A 16,016-nucleotide genomic window follows, 5' to 3' on the forward strand; every position below is an offset into this window, starting at 1 on the left:
ACGCTCAATTTCATTCTAGCTACATTCCATTCTTTAGCACTGATTGATTGCATTCTTAATTTCTTATTTCTAAACTTGATAGTGACAACTACTACTCAACTGGACAAGAATCAACCCATCCCAACCCATCCCAACCCAACTCCTCAGTGCTAACGCGCTTTGTACATAGACTTGTGCTCTTATAGAAATACTATTTACAAATGGGTTAAGCCTGAAGTGGAACAACTTGAGTAATCAAGCCCCATGTATTGTTGACTGTGTCAAAGTGATTTCTTGAAAATCCCAAGAAAAGCTGCTCAGGGCCACAGCCATATCTAGCACAATCCTCCTCAACGATACCGGGGGGGGAGACCATCCTGGGGCCGGAAAACACCATAATGGCATATGCGAGCCTCTTCTGGTATATCAACCGAATGATCTCCTGTAGATTCTCTGATTGCTTTGCCGTAGCTTTCTTCAAGTTTCATGAAGTTCTCGGACAGGTGAGCAACAGGTGTGCATTTGAAAAACCCTTGCATTGGCGGTGCTTGCCGTAACAAATCCAAAGCTCGCAGCCGCAGATTCGAGTCTCGGCATTTCATGACGGTCAAAAAGAGTGGCATGCCAATGCCCATCTCAAATGTGAAAGGCGGTTGGGCTCCATTTGGTCCTACCGTGCTAGCAAGAGTCAAGCTAGCCTGCTCAACAATGGTTGTAAATCCAGCAAGATGATTGTCATAGACTATTTCATGGTGCGTGAGGCACTCGGAGACGAAGATAAATAATGCCGCGTGATAGGTCATCAATATTGGCTCGGCATTGGTTGGCATCGCTGCTCTTGTATGGAGGTTCTGGCACATCCCGATATACGCACGATGCCAATTGTTGAGTCGATCTTTGAGAGAATGCTGTCGATTGAGCAGATCTTGACTGATGGCGGCGTCTCTGCCGACCGCCCAGATATGTTTTGTTGCCTCATTTTCAAAAAGCTGGGCCTCGGTGTAAAGATTAGCGATAACAAACCGCGCGGAATCAACAGATGAAAAGACAGCGGGAATGCCAATATTGGCGAGTGTGTAAAGTTCGCATGGCTGGACACCCGATATCGAGAGAGAAACAGCACACAGACGCAAAAACAATGGGACGATGGTGTCCTCCAGGAGAGCAACCTTGCTAGTGGAGACCATTCCATGGCTTACTTGAACACGTAGGTCGAGAATCAGGCTAACGCCTTGGCGGTACAGCTGGAGTGCCTCTTCCACGCGTCCCTGAATGGTCTCTATGCATATGAACAGTATGCAGCTGATAAGTGCGATGTATGGATCTGCTCCTCTCCCAGCAATTTGCGAACTAATGCTCGATATCGAACGCGAGTACCAGGATAAAGCTTCTTGCTGTATTTGGCTGAGCGATTCAGACCTCTTGTGACAATTCCGTAGATAAGTGAAATCCAGGCACTGATCTGGATATTCGAATAGTGCGCTGATTGCTATCATGGCATCCCACACTGCTGGCTCACTGCGGCAAATTTGGGGGACGACGGTTGTCCAGAAGTCAATGCTCATGCCACCAGCTAGTTGCGGAGCTGCTGATACAAAGTAAAACTCGAATGCTCGGCGTTCTCGGCGTCCTGAGTTTGGCGATAGCGACAGCGTGTGGCGAGGAGCCATGGCCGATGTAGCAAAGGAGGGCCTAGGGGGCGTATCGCCCTCATAATCGCACTTTCTTCCCGTACTAGAACAACGAATACAGTTCGGTCTTTCTTCTCCACATTTGACTTTCCGAATTCTGTCAGTAGTTAGTGAGAAACGCAAAGAGGGGCTGGGGAAAAGCGTGCTTGCAGGTCTTGCAACCGGCTCGGGATTTAGGTGCTCCAACCCGGCGATCGATCAATGTTTCAGACCTCATCCCTTCTGAAAGTCATTGCATATGGCCACAAGGCGGTTATGGCCGCCTATTTGTTGAAAAAAATGTCGACACTGGACAGCGACAAGGCTGAGTGAGAAAGGTGAATGGATGACGGAGGGCGGGGAAGATCCGCTTGGTGCCTTTATGCCTGGGGCAGCAACGGTACTATGTATAAATAGTTACTAGGATGCAGGACTAGATACTATCACTGTTCAATTTACAGGCAAGCAGATCCACCCATCCAGTGGCTATTATAATTTATTATGGATAAATTATTGATCTCGGGGTCTGAAGATTCCTTCAGATACGACGAAGTCTCTCTCAAACTCTATATGCCGGTTGTCCAATGCCTCGCCCCTCATAAACCTCGTCCATATCTCTTGAATTTGGAATCCAAGTCCGGAAATTACCTTTTCTGTGTCTTTTCCAGCCAACATAGGTGCCAATTTCCAAGCCTCGTAGCTCCCGAGTACGAAGGGAATATCAATGCAGTGACAAGCCCCTAAGTTACTGTTATGACCGGCCCATCCAAACGAGTAGCTAGTCGAGGAGCCACCGGCATCCAAAATCTGTTGGTGGAAACATTGCGATGGCCATTTAAAATAGCTTTGAGTAATATACCAGGTGCCAATGGTCTCCATCAACGATCCTATTATCGGCAATTTGAGTAAATTCGGCGGGCCCATCATACTTGCGAAGGGGCGACCGTCATGAGCGGTCCAGCCTATTAAAATAGGAACTCTGGATGCTGCTTCGGAAATCTTTTCATCAAAATCCTTTTCTTCGGGCAAAGGATCGAACCCAAAACTTGGGGCGAATAGCATCACCCTGACCTGGACTGGATCCAGAAGAAGCTTCTTTTGAAGAGCTAGCAACCCATCCACAGTCATTTCCCGGGGATCTTGAGTTAAAAGATGTTCCGCTTTCTGAGATAAAAGAGCCCCTGTGAGTTTCCGTTCCTTTAAATCTCGCAGTGGAGGGCTAAGCAAAATAGCACGATGGAAAAGGTGGCCCGCCGTCTCCTCCGCAGCCATCAGACAAATAATTGAATCGGCCCCGGCTGACTGGCCAACCATGGTGACGTTGTTCGAATTCCCGCCAAATGCTGAGATATTCCTCTGTACCCATAACAGTGAAGCACGCTGATCGAGCAGCCCGAGATTGGCGGGCGCAATACCTTCTAATCGGAGATACCCGAAAACGCCGAGTCGATACGTGACGTTAACACAGACAATGCCTCTCCTAGCGAGTTCAATCGGCTGATAGCAATCAAGATCCCCACCACCGGAGATATAGGCTCCACCATGTAGCCAAATCATCACGGGAGCATCTTTGGTATCTCTGGGTGCGGTGATGGATAGATGTAGGCATTCCTCGTTCAATGCGTGTCCTTTGGTCAATGGTCCCATCACGGACTCTAGTCGTGATGGAAGTTGGGGGCATATCGTCGCACGCCCGGTGCAGTCCAGAACTTTGGTCCAACTGTCGGTATACTGTGGGGGCTCAAATCTCGAAGCCTTCGCGTAAGGAATTCCCCGGGCATGAACGAGATCGTCGAGCGTCCGCGCCTTGATAGGACCAGCAGGCAAAGTGATGGTTGTTGTTTTTTCCATGATGGGAATATCATTCAAGTTGGTTCCAGTTTTCACTGTTCAGGATGTAGAGAGCGGCATGAGCTGAAGAAGAGTTTCGGCCTTGGTATCATACGACTATCCACGGGGCCTAGGGGTTGCTAGGCGATGTGGGGAAGCGGGGAAATTCGATGTGAGAATGCGCACTCCATTCCGGTTCCACATTGGTTTCAGGTTTCTACTAGGGCTGTCTCACCGAGGCAAATTTGGAACATCCATTTCTATTCTTCTACGATCTCTCATCGTTCTAACGACACATTTATTATTCAAAAAGTAACCTGAAAGTTTCGAGTGGATGTCTAGATGTCCGAGTCCAAATATACTGGGCATAATCCAAAAAAACAGTCAATCAACATTATTTCTACAGCTTGAAGGCTGGAAATAGTAGTAGTCAACGTGACTCGGACCATTAATAATTCTCACCTGGGCAGTGGTAATGTGGACCTCCTGAGTCAATATATATCCGTCCCGAGGTCGATTGGCACATCTGGGCAGGCCTTAACATCATGATCTATCCGAAAGGGTTCCAGCCGTTCTCGACCATTTCCACTGTTCTCTTTGTTGCTTCGTCGAGATCTTCCTTGGGAAGCCCCAGAGAAATATTCTCCGAGCCCTTGGCCGCGAAGTCACTCATTTCGTTGGAATCCAGAAAGACCTTTCCATACATCTTTTTGACAAAACCAGTAATTTGACCCTGAGAAGACTCCTCGGCAGCATCTTTGATGCGCTTCTCGACCGCCTCGTATTTAATCTCCCAATCGGAGTCAGTTGTGCCCAATACTCGGTGGAGGCTGTCCAGAATATCTCGTTGGGACACTCGAAAGCTATAGATGGAGCAATTTCCATTCTTATAATCGGCGAGTGAAGGGCTTGAGCCAGACTCCGGAAGACTTAGGAGTGCCGCCAGGGCCCGGCCGCATTGGTCCCAAGTACTAACAGTGATAGTCCGCTTCCCATCGTCGAAGAAGGTGACCTTGCGATCCTTGATCGTAAAGCCGAACCATTGCTCGCCTGTAGCCAAGCTCCACTCATACCAGAAGCCACAAGATAGCTTGATTGAAGAAGAGATACCATTCTTGGTTTCGTTGACCCGGTCAAAGGCTACCTTTCCATACGCATCCCCCTCCTGGGGGCCTCCAGCGGAGATTGGGTAGCCATAGGCATTCGGCATAATAAGAGAAACGCCGGCCTTGCCTGCTGCATCTGCAATCCTCTTATGCAGATCTTGGGGGGCTCTGACGCTGAGAGTGATTATGAGAAATTGGTGACCTCTGAGAGCGTTGGTAATAGAAGCTTCGTCGTCGTAGTTCACCTTAGCAACATGAACACCCCCAGGGAGCTTTCCGCCCCGTTCTCGCGAGTCAATGCTGTGACAGTATGCTTGCCACCCTCCACGAGTGCTTTAGCAAAAGCGCCCCCTATGCGGCCAGTGGCCTGTATAAGGTTTAGTAAACCTTCCTAGATAACATGACAACTTGGGTACTTACACCAACAATGGCAACTTTTTGGATGGTCTGAGCAGACATCTTATAGTTTGAAAGGTCAAAGGTGGCTTTATTTCTCAGGTGGAATGTGATTGAAAGTAGGGAAGAATATTCTGAAAACGATCTGCTTTTCTTATATAGGTGTCTGGATCACCGAAGCTATCTAGATGGGGCCAATGACGGAGAACGGCCTTAAGAGTCGGACTTAGTGATGAGTCCATTTTCAAAGCTTATGTAGTTGAGCTAACCTCCGCTCGTATCCTGCGAAGATCTCACTGGCCCTGTTTTGCACTCTCCAATAGAATCCTGTTCCCACTGGTGTAACTTTTCTTATCCGGAGCTAAGAAAATGCCGTTGGGATCGGAGCGGGTTTCGGGATGGGGCCGATAGAAGCAACTCGGGGTTACCCATTAGGCAAAGTCTCGGGGAATTGTTTATATGGCCCCTAAAATCCAACCACCATCTCAAAATTTCTAAAATTGATTCTCAAATATAAACATCTAAAATGGAAAGTCATTTACAAGAGTCCGAGCTGGAACAAACTAGTGTATAGTATTCGCAAAAGGAAGTCATCCGCCAAGGCTATCTGAACGCGCGCGCCTCCCAATATCGCCTGGAAACGTTACAGTATTCAATCATTATACGAGGAGATATGCACACACTAGTGGGTGAAAGCGCCCTCAACTTGAATTAAGACTTCTCAATATAGCGATCAAATATCTGGCCAATGCTCTTGGCACTCTTCTTTGGAATGCGCTTCTGGTCATGATCATAGTCCACATAGGTGACTCCAAAACGGGTCTCATAACCCTCTGCCCACTCGAAGTTACTGCAAATTGAGAAGTCAGCATTAATTTCAAGGAAGGGAGGAACAGGGTACGATACTCCATAAGACTCCATGCCATGTAAGCCCGCACGTTCACTCCGTCGAGCGTATACGCATCGGCCATGGCTCCGATGTAATCACGGAAATATTGCACACGGAATTCATCCTCCAGTAGCTCATCTAGAGGCATGTCATTCTCACCAAGTACACTAGTACCGTTTTCTGTCACGTAGATCTTAGGATAACCATAACGATCACTTAACCACTTGAGCAGTTTCCGGAATCCAATTGCACATGGTCGCAGCCATGGTGACTGTGTGATGGGGCCGACACTCTTGCCATTCTTGTCCTCGAGCAGCAGCTCCAAATTTCCTGCGATGTCATCAAGCTCTGGCTCGCCAGTCTTCGCGCGGATATAGTTTGCACAATAGTGATTCATTCCATAAAAGTCATTGCTGCCTTTCACAAGAGCAATGTCTTCCGCAGTCCAAGCTGGCAACCTGTTGCCTAGCTGCTTGATCATGCTGTCGGGATATTTTCCGAGGTAGATAGGATCAGCGAACCACGAAATTGCGAATTCGATTTTGCGATCACAGGCCTCGACATCAGCGGGATTTTCTGGGTCCCAGGGATCGGCCCAATCGCCTGTATCCGATTTTGGTATAATTAGCAAGTGTACGAATATACCAGTATGGAGCACATACCGTTCAGTGTAATTCCGATCTCGCCTCCATTCTGATCTTTGAATTCATCTCGGTATATCTTAACAGCTGCTCCATGGGCCACGAGGAGACTGTGTCCCACAATCCATGGCTCTGTCGAGCCGTCACCGACAGGGCTCTTGGTGCGATCACTTGTATGACCGGGTGCAAAAGACCCAGTGTTATAGCCCAGGACACTACTGCACCAAGGCTCATTGAAGGTGATCCAGTGCTTGACCTTGGACCCAAAGGCATCGAATACGACTCGGGCGTAACGAGCGAAGTCGGCAACAAATTCTTCCTTGTTGAGAAATCCGCCGTATCGTTTATTCAATTCATCGGGAAGATCCCAATGGAAAAGGGTCACCATTGGCGTGATGCCTGCGGCATGAAGGTCGTCAATGAATTTGAGATAGAACTGAAGACCTTTCTCGTTGATAGGATCATTGCGGCCGCCCAGAGGAATGATACGAGACCTGGTAATCATATTAATTGAATATTCGCGGAGCGAAGTGCAGATAGTGGAGGTGTTCGAACCATGAAATTGAAAAACGATAGGCCTGGGCACCACAGGTTTTCAATAAAGCGATGTCTTCATGAGTTCTGTGATATGAGTCGCACGCGATCTCACCTGACCCGCCTCCAGCAATTTTACCGGGGAGCTTGCAAAAAGTATCCCAGATGGATGGACCACGACCATCTTCATTTGCACCACCTTCGATCTGGTAGGCGGCCGTCGCAAAGCCCCAAACAAAATCGGATGGTAGAGTGGACTGGGTGATGGAACCCATCGTGATACTACCTAGTACTACTACTAAGGAGTAGTAAATTCACGGCTGGGGAGGGTGGTTAAACTTACTACTACTAATCGACCCAGGCTTCTTGCTACACATAGTGACTTATATATGCAAAGCAGGGTCCTGAATCTGAAACCATGGCGACAGTCAAGGCGAGACACACGCTAAAGCTTCCTTATCGTGCTAGGAATGAACTCCGCGCGGAGCAGATCCCGTGCCCAGAGCGTCGGCGTGTGGAGCCGCGCAACCGCGCCTGAGTGGCTTCTGGTGTTACCAGGCTGACCGGCCCGTTCACCGCAGTTCTACAACTTCTCGATGCAGATGGATTCAGTAAAGAAAAATGCTAGTACATGTTTTGCTCTTGCCAAGCCTAAACTCCGGAAGACTATGCGTGTCCGATTCGTTTCATGAAATTTCCATTCCTTCGTCATCACCATCCATCTCAGATAGCTCGTCCGCCGCGGAACCTAGCCGAAGTCGCGAGCTCTTGTCGCGTTCACATTGGGACTCTCCTCCGAATGAGCTGACCATCTCAAGCTCTGGCCCTGCCACAATACGACCTTCTGTATCCACCACCTCGCATAGTTCGATCAAACTTGTGTGACTGAGCGACTTGAATCCGTCAGTTCGTACCACGCGACCCCAGTGTGTCAGGCAGAACTGTGCGGCTCGACGCATCAGCCAGTGCTCGTTGGTTCTACCGGCACGCTCCCAGACAATTGCGGCGTTCTCCACATCGATCTCACGACTTAGTCGATTCACGCATAGAAGACGCAGCTTCGGCATGTCGTAAAGGTTGGCCATGACTAACATGCCTGCCACATCGACCACAGTCGAGCAATATTCAGGATGGCCTGCGATACTATCTGTATACAGATAGTAGAGAAATGCACGGACTACCGAATATGGCTCCGGGATGTGCATGCGCTTGGTATGATATTCTGCCATCTGCGCTGAGTACAAGCGCTTAAAGTGTGGCCAGCGCAGTTGTAGGATTATCTTGTGGACATGAATAGGGACTGATGTTGAGGAGTCGGGCTCCACGAAAGTCGGTTTCGATTGTGTGGTTGAGGTGGAGGGAGTATCTTCAGGGTTATCTGCAACCATGAAGTCGAGATCATCGCGCGTCGCCGTGATAACAAAATCAGCACCACTTCCTGACTCTGGGGTCTGATCAAACACGGCAGAGAGGTCAGCCCCGAGCCCAGAAACAGGCGTTTGCCCTGCCGTGTCAGCTGGCCAGGGGACATCCTGTTGGGGAATCTCCGCTGACAACTCGTTGCCGAGAAGTCCGTATCTTTCCAAGTCGATCGAGAGTACTTCACTCATGTGATTTTCATCACTTGCTCCTGGTGTATTCTGAACGTCAAGGCTACAACCCAGAAGCCACGCCTTAGTCCCCGCTTCATTGACTGTACAATAGTGCCATCGATATCCAGGCCGGAAGATCTCCTGGCCGTCTGCTAGTCGTTGCCAGCGCAGTGAATTGAGCTCTAGAGCGGACAAGTTGCAGTCGTGAGACCGCACTGTTTCCGATGGAGTAATCAAGTCCAATAAGACCCCGGACGCGAATGACTGGAAATGAGTACCTGAAAAGAGAGCGGGCACATGCGGACCAGAATGGAACCTAAGGCAAGAGATGGCGCCAGGGGCAAGTGGTTTACGGCGACCAAAGCTGCGCACTTGTACGCTGGCGGAGTTGGCGGCGTAGATCCCAGAGCGCGGGGACATCTGCTGCGGCGTACTAGACATAGATTCTGGGAGATGAGCGAAGGTGATTGGTGCATCCGGGGTGTCCACGGTACCTTGGGAGGAGACGATTCCAGTAAGCGACGGTGAGCCTTTGAGGTCGAGCCACCAGATATCGGTCGTTCGTTCCATATTGGGTCCTGAGACCACCGAATATCCACAGGCGATTTCCCCAGACCCAAGCCGTATGATCGAAGCGAGCGGTGAAGCTCCAGGTACGTGACCAAGTCCAGGTTTGTAGGTCCAGGTAGGTGAGATCATCCAATATGACATTGTTCTCCCCCGTCACTCCCCCGACAATAAAGAGTTTATCATCATGGATGACCGCGGCATGGCGTGCTCTTCCCCGAGGAGGAATTCCGTGTATTTCTGGCCCCGTCCATGTAAAAGACTGAAGATCGAGGATAACGACGTCCGCAAGATAATCGCGATGTTCATTCTCGCCACCAAATACGATCAATTTGTCGCCTTGGTACAAGGTCGCGGTGTGTCCTAGCAAAGGAAGAATTCGAGGATTAGAAGGGTCGAAACAAAATGACTTCAAAGACACAGTCGACTTACCCATGCGTACACCGGGGATGTCACCATAGTTATCTACCAACTCCCACCGCAAAGTATTGAGATTGAGACGGAGTACATGGTTGTAAACTGCGAATGTTTCGTTAGCGGGATTATGGGTTGCGGCGTGGATGGGAGCGGGGAGGGCATGGTTGATCGCGAGGAGAGATCCAACCTTCATCGGTGAATTGATCGAAGCCACCGAAGGCGTAGATGTGATCGTTATTACAAAACGTCACCGAGGCATTGACCAGACATGCGGGGACATGGCCGAGTGCCTTCTTGACACCAGGCCTATAATCTGCCACTGGTTGACGGCCAGCCGCCGGACTGGCGGGAAGTAGGTATGCGTCCTGCTGCTGCATCGGAAATGCAGGAGAGCGAAGACTGCCAGGTGTGATGGGATTGGAGGCTCTTGAAGATCCAGCCCAGGATGACGGAAGTCGTGCGGGTGGGTCCTGGTGGAACGGGTTGAAGTGGGGAGTCGCCGGATCCGCCATGAGACAGAAGGAAAGGAGGGTGAAAAAGGTGGTTTGAAAGAAGAGGTTGGTAATAATGGACTTTGCTTACTCACTCTTTGTTCACAAATTGCATGATGCCCCCCAGGGGTGGGCCAGTGTATGGCTTTTTTCCTTGGAGGATCAGAATGACTGATCCATTCATTGATTGTACAAGAGTAAGGCACGCCACCATTGAAAGGACATCCCGGGAAAACCTTTTTCCTAAGTTGCCTAAAATTCCAGGGATTTCGCGCTAAGTCCCAATGGGGGATAGCGTTCCCGTACCTGAGGTAACGGTTGCCGGGGGGAAGAAGTGCTCCATACTCAGATGGGCAGTCTATTTAGTCGCTCATACTTCTTGCCCTCTTCTTCTCCTCAACCACTCCTCTGTTTTCTTATGATCTAAACCTCTCTCGAAATCCCTAATTAACGTCTCTACCTTTGCCTTATTTAGTGGCTGGCTCCACTGTATCTGTTTAACTCCCCTGTGGAAACTATCTTCGTCATGGCAACTGCTCAACTGTCGACTCCCAAGAAGAGCCACCATGGGCTCTTCTCTTCCAAAACTGCCGGCAGCCGTATGCCTCTGACTCCCTCTCCTCATACTCGAGCAACCGTCGCAACTCCTCAAGCCTCCGATCAATCCTCCCCGTTCACTCCGGCTCGACCCGCCGATGCTGGAAACGACAAGTCAAAGTCGGTCTATGGTGGAAATCTGTCGTCTTACTTCTCCAAGCCCTCGGTTTCGAAGTCTTCCTCGGCAGTTCCCAAACAATCGCGAACTCATCGCGATTCTCCAAAATCCAACATTGCTCGTCGTTCGCGGAAATCCCCCAAGCATCTGGAACTGGGGGTATCTGACTGGTCTCTGACCGGTACCGGACCTTCCTCATCTGGCCAGACTCCCTCAAAAGAGCGCCCTCGCCGGGAAGTTCCCACTCGCTCCCGGGCCGGCAAGACTACTGTTCGAATCTCTCACAATGCCGGAGACCGCTTCATTCCTAACCGGACTGCCAGCGAGGGATTGGTCACCACCGGAACCGCCAAGCCCGAGGACAGCCAGCGCCCCAAGACCAGTGGAAATGAAGGATCTTCCGTCCTAGCTTCGGCTGCTAGTGCTTTTGATATGAACGGACGCGGATCCGAGGAAGATCTCACGGCTGCTCTCGAGAACATGGGCCTCGAAGATAACGAACCTTCCACCTACACCCGCCCCGCACCAGATGCCGTTGCTTACGAGTCATCTCTGGCAAATGCCTGTGGAGTGAATCTGAATACTCGCATTCTGGCATTCAAGCCACCGCCTCCTGAATCGTCCAAGCCAATCGATCTCCGAGCGCAGTACAACCGTCCTCTTCGTCCTGCCAAGTCCCAGTCAGCCCAGTTCCGCCGTCGTGTTCAAACAGCCCCCGAGCGGGTCCTCGATGCACCTGGCCTACTTGATGACTACTATCTCAACTTGTTGGACTGGAGTTCTGGCAACCAAGTCGCCATCGGCCTGGAGCGCAACGTTTACGTCTGGTCTGCTGAGTCGGGCACAGTGAACTGCCTTCTCGAGACTTCCCCTGATACATATGTTAGCAGTGTCAAATGGAGTGGCGATGGTGCCTATGTCGGCGTCGGTCTCGGAACCGGCGAGATCCAGATCTGGGATGTTGAGGAAGGCTCCAAGCTCCGCAGCATGTACGGCCATGACTCCCGTGTCGGTGTGATGGGCTGGTCTAAGCACACTCTGTCCACCGGTGCCCGTAGCGGTCTTGTTTACAACCACGATGTCCGCATTGCCCAGCACAAGGTTGCCGAGCTGGTCTCCCACACATCTGAGGTTTGCGGTCTGGAGTGGCGCTCCGACGGCGCACAGCTTGCTACTGGTGGAAACGACAATCTTGTCAACATTTGGGACGCTCGCTCTCTCAGCGCACCCAAGTTCACCAAGACCAACCACCGTGCGGCCGTCAAGGCCCTTAGCTGGTGCCCCTGGCAACTGAACCTCTTGGCCACCGGAGGTGGCTCGTACGATCGTCACATCCATTTCTGGAACACCACCACTGGTGCTCGTACAAACAGCATCGACACCGGATCTCAAGTAACCAGTCTCCGTTGGAGCAACCACTACCGCGAGATTGTCAGCTCAAGTGGCTTCCCGGATAACTCTCTTAGCATCTGGAGCTACCCAACCCTGGTGCGCAACGTTGAGATCCCCGCCCATGAGACCCGCGTCCTTCACAGCAGTCTTAGCCCCGATGGACAAATGCTCGCGACCGCCGCGGCCGATGAGAGCTTGAAGTTCTGGAAAGTTTTTGAGCGCAAGCCTGGCAGCAGTGCTTCTGCCTCTCGCGAGGGTGGCGTCGGAAGCAAGGCACAGCTGAGCAAGTCGATGACTATCCGGTAAACAGGCAAACCGGCAAACTAATACTAACCCTGTTTGTGTTTCCTGTTTTCCAAGCTCTATACCCGGTTCATGGTGATCTCTAGCATTGATGGGCTGGGATGTGTTTTCAATGGAGTAATTGGTGTTCATGGTGTTTTATGGAGTTGTAATCTATTTCTCTAGGCTGATTGTACAAAATGCCAATCCTGAACGTTATCTTTCAAAAAGATTTCAAATAAGTGAGAAGTTTATTTTCTACCAAAACTGTAGCCCAAATCCCCTGAAAGGAACTTACAAGTCAGCTGGGCTATGTCTACTTAAAATCTAGGCGCATTGGTATTGTGTTGGGTGGGCGGCTCTTTATGACTAAGCTCCCGGAACTGGAGTCAGGATCGACCGCGGAGGTTCGACTTTCACCTTTCTCTAACTCATCGGCAACTCCCCACCCTTCGCCCCTTGCCCCTCGACTCTTCGCCAACGTCGAATATCTCTAGCTGACACGTAAATCATTGTCTCCGGCTTGAGCGTTACGACCAGGCCGAATATTTCAACCTCGCGTGACTCCGTGGAGGCTTGATCGATCAGTCCTCTGACGGCCTCATCCGTTGCGACGGAAGGCTATATCCCTCCTTTGAGCTACTGAGCTTTCAATCTCAGTTCTCTCTCGGCTCACTTTCGCGCTATCGGTATATCTGACACGCCGTCAATCAACCTCCCAATCCATTCAGCACTTCAACCCAGCTCCCCGCCAACATGTCCAACCAGCAAGTGGTAAGTTCCGTTTCGGGGCGCCCTGTACAGTCGATCAAGCATCAGGCAATGGCTCTTTTCCATTTGTATACTGCTCTCTTGATGAGGAACTGGCCAAGATTGATGTGAAGTATCCATAACTGACAGCCCTCCCTTCAAAGGGTACGGTGTTCGAGAAGGTGATCCAGGAGGTCTGCGATTCCTCCCAGGTTGACTTTGAGGAGAGTGGTGTTGATCAAAAGACACTGCATGATCTGCGCGATGTAAGTTTATCCTCTTTCATTCTCATTGTGTGGGCTTTGATGGCGGCGTGCTGGGTCCGGGCTGGTCGGCGAAAAGCGGGGGAGCCCGAAGTGCGAGGGAGGCGGTGCTTATGGGGGAACACCGGCATTTGAGGTTCCCTTTATACGTGGCCGCCGCTACCCGCTTTTGGGGCTTAGGCCGCCAAGCCATCATTCGTCCTCCATCACTGCCTATTTCCCCCGCACATACTAACTAAATATCTCCAACAGCACTGGCAGCAAAAGCTCTCTTCTGTCAACGTCGCCCATTTCCCCTGGGATCCTGCTCCTCAACCTACTCCCCAAGCTCATGTCCTTCCCCCTCAATCCACCGTTCCCTCCAATGCGCCACGACCACCCCCGCAACAACATGTCCCTCCCCCTGTCTCTCTACCTCAGGCGCCCCCGATGCAGGCTGCCGCCTCACAACCCGCGACGATGGCTGGCCCTCGTATCAAGACTGAGCCTGGCACCAACGGACAAGCTATACCGCCAAACATGACCAACTCGATGGCTTCTAATGCGCCTCTTCATTCCGCACGAGAGCGGGCTATGAACAACGTGCTTCACAAGTACGGCCCAGCTGCGGCTCAGACTGTCAGCCAACTCCAACAACCTGGCCAGGCCTATCAGTCGCAGCCACAGCCACAGCCGCAAATGCATGCCCCCAACGGTCAGATGCCTCAGATCAAACAGGAGCCCGGCTATCCTCAAATGGGCCCAGGCCAGACCGATGGCGCTGGTGATTCATTGTCCGACTGGAAAGCAGAGGTCGCCCGTCGCAGAGAAGCTGCGCGAAATGGAGAAGGTGACCGGCTTCTTCGTGACCACTTCAAGCAGCAGATGCTCGGCCTTGAGGCCGGTGGTCTTCTCCAGCCTTCCTCCGGAGCCGGGTCGTCGAGATCGGCTGCCAGACGCGCTGGCTTGGTCGCGCCTTTGAACCAAGGTAGCACCGAGAATACAGCATCCACCTATAGAATTCCTGCCCAATTTGATGGCGCCGAGGACGAACCCAAGGAGGAAGCTGATGAAGATGCTATCAACTCCGACCTTGATGACCCTGATGACCTGGTCGCTGATGATCACGATGCCGATGAAATGGATGGTCAGGTCATGCTTTGCACCTACGACAAGGTTCAAAGGGTCAAGAACAAGTGGAAGTGCACCTTGAAGGATGGAATCCTAACTACTGGTGGCAAGGAGTAAGTATCTTTTTTCTAGTTCCGATCAGGCTCTCCACTAATCTTGCAACTTTTAGATATGTCTTCCATAAGGGCCAGGGAGAGTTTGAGTGGTAATGAGAAATGATCAACTTCTCACACTCCTCCTTTTCATATTCGCTCCCCACATTTACGAATCTCCTCCGATCTGTAATACTTCTTTCCCCACCAGCATCCTCTATGGCCCAAACGAAACTTAAAACTTCAACCCATCCACCTATTATGCCTTTTACGCGGCTTCTACAAGCGCTACCTTTTTCGACCGTTCACGATTCTCCTCCTATTGCCTCGAAACAAGATCATATCCCAGGGGTTAGCTTCGCACCTGTTGTCTTTTTTTACTTTGTTTCTTTTCCTTCGATATGAGCCTCAGAAGCTCACGATATTTACAAGTGAAATAAATGGTTCTTTTTTTCCACTAACCAAAGCTTTGAAATCTACGATGATTCTTTTCACGTACTAGAATGGTAAATCTAGCTGGGTCACCCAAATAACAATCCAAATCAACGCGTAAACTACTGGACAATTCATTCTCAGCTAAGCGGCGTAGAACTGCGATTTGCTTGTGGCATAAAAATAAGCTTTGGGTAGAAGAAAGTCAAGTAATCAGTTAATAGACAAAAGCCAAAGTGTATAAACCCGTATCTACAGGATCCGACGCCAAAGAACCACACTTTTATAACTTCGATTCCACTCCCTATCCAAAATCAGCGTTGCTGGGAAGGAAGCAAATAACAGGGCCATAGAGAGGCGGGAGGACTGAACAGCAACAAGCCATATTCCTCTAACCTTGCATAAGATCCTAGACCTCTGGTCGGCCCTCTTCACGTTTCTCCTGCTTTTCATGAGTGCAGTGAGGCAAAGCCCGCGATGGTCCATTTTCCTGCCCTTTCCAGGCTAGACATAGAGGTCGCAGGTCATATGGGGAAATGGAGTGGGCCAGTTGAAGCCCAACAAAATAAAAGCGAAAAAAAAAGGCAATACAAACAGCAAAAGCCAACCCGTGCAGAACGCATGATAACATGCAAAAAGAAGAACAGAACGATATAAACACGTTTCCCTTGTTCCATTGCTGCCTCAAATCCCAGCAATCAAGTGGAGGGAAACATAACCACGAACTTCTAGGCAGGTCTTTCTGAGATCTTGATCGCTCAGGTGGCTCTAGTACCAGGCCCGACTGGGTGCGTCGGAGGAATTGGAAACGGCGAGGGATATCAAGCAAAAGCACAAAAAAACACGGATGCCAGCGAACAGCGAAAGG

At 50.5% G+C, this 16,016-nt stretch overlaps 7 protein-coding genes across 7 annotated transcripts; 2 read left to right on the top strand and 5 right to left on the bottom strand.

Annotated features, from left to right (window-relative positions):
- Positions 1–329: 329 nt before the first annotated feature.
- On the bottom strand, positions 330–1,649 carry N7509_010959 (uncharacterized protein; the record flags this gene model as incomplete). Its single annotated transcript, XM_056635596.1, has 1 exon — positions 330–1,649. The coding sequence occupies one exon, from the start codon at positions 1,647–1,649 to the stop codon at positions 330–332; it is 1,320 nt and encodes a 439-aa protein (XP_056486216.1).
- A 510-nt stretch (positions 1,650–2,159) lies between these two features.
- On the bottom strand, positions 2,160–3,500 carry N7509_010960 (uncharacterized protein; the record flags this gene model as incomplete). Its single annotated transcript, XM_056635597.1, has 1 exon — positions 2,160–3,500. The coding sequence occupies one exon, from the start codon at positions 3,498–3,500 to the stop codon at positions 2,160–2,162; it is 1,341 nt and encodes a 446-aa protein (XP_056486217.1).
- Positions 3,501–4,029: 529 nt separating this feature from the next.
- On the bottom strand, positions 4,030–5,044 carry N7509_010961 (uncharacterized protein; the record flags this gene model as incomplete). The annotated part of the gene is made up of 3 exons (XM_056635598.1): positions 4,030–4,759; positions 4,831–4,952; positions 5,006–5,044. The coding sequence occupies 3 exons, from the start codon at positions 5,042–5,044 to the stop codon at positions 4,030–4,032; spliced, it is 891 nt and encodes a 296-aa protein (XP_056486218.1).
- Positions 5,045–5,692: 648 nt separating this feature from the next.
- Positions 5,693–7,422, bottom strand: N7509_010962 (uncharacterized protein; the record flags this gene model as incomplete). The annotated part of the gene is made up of 5 exons (XM_056635599.1): positions 5,693–5,831; positions 5,888–6,473; positions 6,533–7,005; positions 7,067–7,337; positions 7,389–7,422. The coding sequence occupies 5 exons, from the start codon at positions 7,420–7,422 to the stop codon at positions 5,693–5,695; spliced, it is 1,503 nt and encodes a 500-aa protein (XP_056486219.1).
- A 309-nt stretch (positions 7,423–7,731) lies between these two features.
- Positions 7,732–10,133, bottom strand: N7509_010963 (Kelch motif domain protein; the record flags this gene model as incomplete). The annotated part of the gene is made up of 4 exons (XM_056635600.1): positions 7,732–9,215; positions 9,295–9,567; positions 9,637–9,723; positions 9,809–10,133. 4 exons carry the CDS (start codon positions 10,131–10,133, stop codon positions 7,732–7,734), a joined length of 2,169 nt encoding a protein of 722 aa, XP_056486220.1.
- Positions 10,134–10,638: 505 nt separating this feature from the next.
- N7509_010964 (WD40 repeat domain-containing protein) lies at positions 10,639–12,525 on the top strand (the record flags this gene model as incomplete). The annotated part of the gene is made up of 1 exon (XM_056635601.1): positions 10,639–12,525. One exon carries the CDS (start codon positions 10,639–10,641, stop codon positions 12,523–12,525), a length of 1,887 nt encoding a protein of 628 aa, XP_056486221.1.
- A 732-nt stretch (positions 12,526–13,257) lies between these two features.
- On the top strand, positions 13,258–14,833 carry N7509_010965 (transcription initiation factor IIA large subunit; the record flags this gene model as incomplete). Its single annotated transcript, XM_056635602.1, has 4 exons — positions 13,258–13,275; positions 13,416–13,517; positions 13,767–14,737; positions 14,794–14,833. 4 exons carry the CDS (start codon positions 13,258–13,260, stop codon positions 14,831–14,833), a joined length of 1,131 nt encoding a protein of 376 aa, XP_056486222.1.
- Positions 14,834–16,016: the final 1,183 nt, after the last annotated feature.

The sequence above is a fragment of the Penicillium cosmopolitanum genome (assembly GCF_028827165.1).
Source record: "Penicillium cosmopolitanum strain IBT 29677 chromosome Unknown utg000009l:1.0-9042332.0:1.0-9050551.0, whole genome shotgun sequence".
Taxonomy (NCBI): domain Eukaryota; kingdom Fungi; phylum Ascomycota; class Eurotiomycetes; order Eurotiales; family Aspergillaceae; genus Penicillium; species Penicillium cosmopolitanum.